The sequence below is a fragment of the Acipenser ruthenus genome, chromosome 53, assembly GCF_902713425.1.
Source record: "Acipenser ruthenus chromosome 53, fAciRut3.2 maternal haplotype, whole genome shotgun sequence".
NCBI lineage: Eukaryota > Metazoa > Chordata > Actinopteri > Acipenseriformes > Acipenseridae > Acipenser > Acipenser ruthenus.
In genome coordinates this window covers 221,184-228,313 of record NC_081241.1, presented here as the reverse complement: position 1 = coordinate 228,313, position 7,130 = coordinate 221,184, and the positions used below count along the sequence as shown (strand labels likewise).

At 40.8% G+C, this 7,130-nt stretch overlaps 1 protein-coding gene across 1 annotated transcript; it reads right to left on the bottom strand.

Moving 5' to 3' along the window:
* Positions 1–259: 259 nt before the first annotated feature.
* On the bottom strand, positions 260–6,783 carry LOC131723104 (tripartite motif-containing protein 16-like). The gene is made up of 6 exons (XM_059016514.1): positions 6,108–6,783; positions 4,009–4,104; positions 3,617–3,850; positions 3,303–3,462; positions 2,304–2,369; positions 260–1,220 (listed from the first exon to the last, which is right to left on the bottom strand). The coding sequence occupies exons 1-6, from the start codon at positions 6,687–6,689 to the stop codon at positions 658–660; spliced, it is 1,701 nt and encodes a 566-aa protein (XP_058872497.1). The 5' UTR covers positions 6,690–6,783; the 3' UTR covers positions 260–657.
* Positions 6,784–7,130: the final 347 nt, after the last annotated feature.

The following is a 7,130-nucleotide window of genomic DNA, read 5'->3' as shown; positions in this document are numbered from 1 at the left end:
TGCTTTACCAGACCTCTCTGTGCTTTACAATGCTTCCCTATGCTTTACCAGACCTCCCTGTGCTTTACAATGCTTCACTGTGCTTTACCAGACCTGTCTGTGCTTTACAATGCTTCCCTATGCTTTACCAGACCTGTCTGTGCTTTACAATGCTTCCCTATGCTTTACCATACGTCTTTCTCTCTTATTCCCTCTCTCTATCTTTCTTTCTCATTTGAAAAACCGTGTTAATGAGTATTAATAAATAAGTCACAGTTAATCAAATTATTTTTTTTTATTAAATCGCATTACTAAAATCTGAAAAAATAAACATAAAACTCATTTTATGGAAATCAAAGAAAACAAACACACACAATACAATACAATAATACAAACACACACATACAATAAGCAAACTTAAGTTGACTTTTTTAAAAACTGTTACAGCATGACTATTGGATGACATTTCTTAAAAAAGAAATTAAATACAGTTATTTCGTATGAAATCCATTCGTTGCTAAAAACAAATAATTCACCTCGTTTCGGTCTGCAGGTGGCGCCGTTTTACCCCCTAACTTTCATCCAAAGTTGTGTCAGATTGAACATTCCCTTCACCCGAGGAGTGGAGAGGACAGACAGGGAGTTCAATACAAAGGGTTTCTTACAACACCAAACAGTCTAGTTCAGCTGGCAGATTGTTACAGAGGAACCAATATTAACCAAAAACATGTTAACAAAAGACCCAGAACGAAGCCAAAACCCAGGATAGAGCGGCTCAGTGAATGTGGTTTGGAATCTGTGCAGGAGGGTCATTGTGTCAGAGACGCCATAAAAGGACAGCGTGCCGGCATTAAAGTCCAGATACACTCCTATTCTGGGGGAGTGGGGGGCAGTTATTGCAGTTTGATTGTTATTGTGCCGGGCAGTGTAACTGGAATCAGAGCAGTCCAAACTCCAGGACTTGTCATTGCCTCCAAGGAGACAGGAACGATCCCATCCTTTCCTGCTGATTCCTTTATATGTGACTCCTATAGAAGCCCCTCCCCCACTCCACTCAATCTCCCAGTAACAGCGAGTCCCAGACAAACCCTCTCTGCAAAGCACTTGGGCCCAGCTATCAAATCTCTCTGAGTGATCTCGATATATCTGGGTCTCTCCCCTCCATGTCACCTTTCTGTTCCCTTCAGACAGACAGAGCTCCCTATACGCTGTTTTGGGGTCCAGTGTGAGCTGACAGGAATCTGATTGAAGAGAAGAGGACGGGTAGAGGAGAGACGGTTAGAAAAGTCAAATCACTGGGAAAATCAACAGTCATTGTCTGCTGCATCCTCACATCTTGTTTATGGAAGGTGTGTGTGTTGTTTTAATTATTTTTTGTAATACATTTTGACCGCTTTTTAAAATTTTAAATTGAATTTTCTGCCTCAAGATGGCTTCCCGTGGACCAGCATGGACCTCTCAGAACTACATTTCCCATCATCCTCCTGCTCACTGGTAATTCCATCTCAATCACATATGTGAGCAGGAGGATGATGGGAAATGTAGTTCTGAGAGGCCCATGCAGTTACATGGGAAGCTATCTATAAGTATAAAAAAGTGGTCAAAATGTAAAAAAAATAAAAATAATTAAAACAATACACACACCTCACGTAAACAGCTGTAGCAACACATGGGAACATGCAACACAATAAAATACAAAGGACCTTATGAACCCTTTAAACCCTCTTGCTGTTTGATTGTTTTGTTCATTATAATTCCTCAATCTTATCAAACTTCTTCAATTGGAACCAATCAAATGCAGCTCTGCATACAATTACAGTTCACTTAATGTTCCTACAGGGTATGTGTTGCCATTTTACCCACTCAGACCCCTTGCTTACTAAATATCTTCAATAGAATATCATCCACTCATTTTAATGAGCAATCCATCCCACAAGTGCAGTGATACTGCAATATACATTTACTACCAGCACAGGATGACTGGGAGGGATAGCTGTTCATTTTACCCCACAACTGGTTTCACATGCATTGTACATGTATTAAAAGATGGGATGATTATCTATTCAGGGATACCAAGATATTTAGGGAGAGAAAGGTCTGAGTGGAAAAACAGGCAACAAATGCCCCTCCCCCAGTCATTCTGCATGTATTCATCTGAACCAATACTTGTTGGAGAGGAGTGTAGATTAATGGCTTCACAATTACTAATAAATAATAATAATTGCTGCCCTCAAGCTCCACCCCTCCCTGTTCTGTAGTGTTAGCTCTTCTCTCAATGGAGTGACACATCTTTCAATGAAATGTTTCAGTGAAAACAGACTTACATTTTAAAAACTCAGCTCTGTTCCTTGGCTCTGGAGCCTGCAGACTGTAAATTGCAACTTCATTCACTGGGCAGATAAAAAGAGAGAGAAATAGAATTGAAACATGTGGATTAATACACAACACACACAAGACTCCAAACAGCAATCTGAAAAGAAACAAGGCTTATTCACGGCATTTCAGGATGTAAAAATCCGTACTTCAACATGTTCATGATTACAATGAATATGTATTCCTTCTGTATCAGTGCAGCAGCCAAAGTCAATGTGAACACGTCTGCCACTGCACTGGAGTCTTGTGTTCCTTCCTCTCCATCACATATCTTTGCCCAACAGTACGGTGTCCATATTAGGACACCCTTGTGCATCAAACATGCAACAGTCATTGTCTGCTCCATCCTCACATCACTTCCTCCTCTGTGCTTCATCAGTCTGTTCCATCCTCCATTCTCCCTCCTACCACCTCCCTGCTCCCTCCTGCATGCACCCTTCTCCCTCCAGTCTGCTTCATTACTCCCTGCTCCCTCCTCCATGTTGCCTCCTCCCACTTATGTGCTCCCTCCTCCTTGCTCACTCTTTCATGCTCCCTCCTCCCTGCTGTCTCTTCCAGTCTTCATGCTCCCTTCTCTCTGCTCCCTCATCCCTGTTGCCTCCTTCCTGTCTCCTCCCTGATCTCTCCTTCATGCTCCCTCCTCTCTCTTCCACCCTCTCCTCCATGCTCCCTGCTTAATTCTCTCTTCTCCCTCCATGCTCCCTCTCCAATGCTCCCTGCTCTGCCCTCACTGCTCCCTCCTCCATGCTCCCTGCTCTGCCCTCCCTGCTCCCTCCTCCATGCTGCCTCCTCTCTCCTTCCTCCTCCCTGCTGCCTCCTCCTCAATACTACATTATTTATATAGCCAGCAATCTGCAAGAGGTCTTTATTAATGTCTTGCAAGTCCTGTCCCTCCTCAAGCCATGGTTTTTTTGAGAAATCTCTACCAAAGGAATCTATTTCACACCAACCTGTTGTGGTTATTTTGACTAATTCCCCCTTGCAGAAGTCCTCAATATGGTCTTTAAGTTCAGATACAGCTTTCCTCACAGCCCCAAAAGAGATGTCTGTATTGACAGTAATGCTGGGTAAGTCTCCAGCTCCAGGAGGGGCACAGAGAGACTGGAAATTCTACAACAGGAAAGTGGAGAAAAGGAGTTTTCAGTGAAACAGAATGGGGTCCAAAACATTCCTGGGGAAAAGCAAGGATTCATTCAATTGGAGAGGTCTGTCTGAAACCGTCCCAGTTATGGACTTGAGATTTTCTAACAAGCAGTGATGTTACCTGCAGAAAATGGATGTGATCCTCTGTCTCTGAAAGCTGTTTCAGCTCAGCGTTTCTCCTCCTTAGCTCAGCAATCTCCTGCTCCAGTTTCTTCATGCGTCCTTCAGCCTGATTCACTGCAGCCTTCTCGTTAGCTCCAATCAGCTCAATAACCTCAGTGTGGATCTTCTCAATGGATCGGATCAGCTCAGTAAAGATCTTCTCACTTTCCTTTATTTCTATGCATGCAGATCTCTGAGTGAAAGAACACAGTAGAGGAGACATGGTTAGAATTGATATCAAAAACACATCAGGCATAAACAGTAAACTTCTGTAGATGTGTTCCAGTCCAATAATAATAATAATAATAATAATAATAATAATAATAATACACCCCTCTTTTCAATACCCACTTTCAGTGACTCCACAGCCTGTTTCAGCTCCTCAGTTTCTTTCAGTCTCTCCTGGATTCTCTGTTGTATTTCTGTCTGTGTCTCTCCCAACTGCTTCTGTGTAGAAACACAGTGACACAGTGACATTTCTGACAGGGCATTGAGTGATATCCTGTCACACTCAATACAGACTATTTCAGAGCAGGCTGTGTTTTCACACCTCTCTCCCCTTAATATGGAGTTAGATTAACGATACACACATTATGCACACAGATACCCTAAGGGTCGAATGCACCAGCATGGATTAACCACTAACCCAGATTAAATCAAGGATTATATTTGAATCATGTTGCACAAAACCTTAAACCAGGATTTATATGTAATCCTTGTTTAAAATTAATCCAAGGTTAAACATTTAAAAGATTAAATATAATGACATTGCACCACTCATTTTAATCCATGTTTAAATGTGATAGCTGAATTAAATTGAAAACTTCCTTGGAGGTGGTTTAAACTTGGACAAAGGCAGCAGTTTCAGACAACATGTGTGTATAGTAGTAAGATACAACACCATCTAGTGCACAGCTGCCAGCAATACAAAAGGACACTTGATCCACAGGAGCTGTCCACTAGATGGTACTGTTTCATACTAGTAACAGTGAATGATGGCTGATCTAGCATGTGTTACATGTTTGTTTTGTCAAGCACCTAGGAAACTGAAGCAGCTTTCTCTTTAATGGATATTTAGGGCTTCTGATTTCCGTTTTTAATCGATAAACACAGATAAAACAGCACTGATACAAAACAATGAAATCAGTGTAAAAAATGCCTAAATACACACAATCCCCAGAAGACCCGTGACCAGAAGGACTTCGCTGTGGAAGAGAGCAAAGGAAAGAGGGGACTAGTAGGGTGAGCAAAAGAAATTGTAGATTTTAACAAACAAAATCCCAAATAGGTTATTACATTTCGTTTTAAACTAACTTAAACATATCTGTTTTAATCATGTAAAAATGTGTTTTAACGCACCAAATTAAGCTATTTTTTCTGCCTGATTTATATTGAATATCATATTAATATTGTGTATTGTATATCATATTAATCTTGAATATTATTAATATTATTAATTTATATCTTAGCAGATGCCCTTATGCAGGGTGAATTACAATTGTTACAAAATATCACTTTATTTTTTACATACAATTAGCCATTTAAACAGTTGGGTTTTTACTGGAGCAATCTAGGTAAAGTACCTTTCTCAAGGGTACAGCAGCAGTGTCCCCCACCTGGGATTGAACCCACGACCCTCCGGTCAAGAGTCCAGAGCCCTAAACACTACTCCATATCATATTAATCTTGTATATTTTATATCATATTAATCATGATCTTTTCTGCTTTTTTTAAATTAGGTGCTTGACTTTTCTGGGAATGTCATTTTTAAAAAGTTTAACTAATTAAACTATAATATCTTAAACAATTAAACTGATCTATGATTTTATTAAGTCGCAAGATACATATAAAAACACTAGGAATATAAATCATGCTAATTTTACACTACAAATTCCAATGCACCACAAAACAGCTGAACAAATCCTTCTACCCTGTGAGGCAGGGCTGAGGTCCTGCACGTGTAAACAGTGTGTTTTTGTTTGATTGTAAATAATGTTTTTGATAATCAAGTGTGTGCTAGATATGGCAGGGCTTATTCAAATCCAGGATTTTAATCCCACCCAAGTCTAGAGAGGAGGTGTCAGGGAGACTGTTCCTGGAGCGGGACCTCCTTTCTTGTTTGGTCAACTTTTATTTTCTAGTTGTTTTCGAGCAGTGTTTTGTTTTGAATGTTTTGTGTTTTTTGAATCATAGAAAACCTCCTGTGTCTCTCCTGTCAATCAGCGATAGCCACACCCGTAACAACGCCCCTGTTACACCCTGAAATACATTGTAGCACATCATAGTTTAGATAGAGCAATTAAAAAACTAGGGCTCTTTAAATAGCTCTTAATATACAATTAAAATCTGATCTAATGTGAAACTGTATAACCTAGTAAACAGACATGTTAAATATCCCTGGGAATTCTTATCTTCTAGGATAGCTACAAGGAAATGGTTCAAACCCTTACCTGTTTCACACTCCTTTCTGCCTCAGCCGAGACTGTATCATGGCTCTTGTGTTCCTTTTCTGTACACAGCCAGCAAATACACGTCTGATCTGTTCTGCAGAAGACCTCCAAAACCTTCTGGTGTTCAGCACAAAGCTTCTGCTCCAGATTTCCAATTGCATTGATCAGCTTGTGCCTCTTTAATGGAGTAACCTCACTGTGCGGCTTGACGTGTGTTTCACAGTAAGAGGCCAGGCACGTCAAACAGGATTTCACAGCTTTGAACTTTCTCCCAGTGCAGAAATCACACGGCACATCTCCAGGTCCAGCATAACTTTGAGCAGGAGGAGGATTGAGTCCTGTCTTCTTTAATTCCTCCACAAGTTCGGCCAGCATGGTGTTTCTGCGCAGAACAGGCCTCGGGGTAAAGGTCTCTCTGCACTGGGGGCAGCTGTAGACACCTGTATGATCAGTCTGATCCCAGCAGTTCTTAATACACCCCATACAGTAACTGTGTCCACATGGAATAGCGACTGGGTCCTTCAATAGCTCCAGACATACTGGACAACTGAACCGATCCTCTGACCATAGTTTTGAAGCCATTCTTGCTGCAGAGAGACAGAGAGACTGACGATTTCACAAGAAACGAAACTTCACTGCGCTGATTTCCTGGAGTTGTGTAAAGCTCTGAGAGGCGCGGTTTGGGACTGAGGCCAGGTTTAGACAAGCAGGGGGAGCAGAAACTGCCGAATCAGATATTCTATGAAACTGTTTCTAAATCCCCCAACAAATATTACAATGTTAAGATTAGGAATTAAACAACTGATATTAACAACTGTTTAATATCAGGGCTGAAGAGTCTGACTTTGTGTTTTAGCCCCAGATCTATAATATGTAATATTAAGGAATGTTCTGTTACACGTATGTTTGTGATGACGGTTTGAACGGCATCTCGTTACTTTAGTAACGCCTTACTGTAATAATATTACTTTAGTCAATAACGAGGTAATATAACGCGTTTAGCTTTTAATGGCAGTAATAACA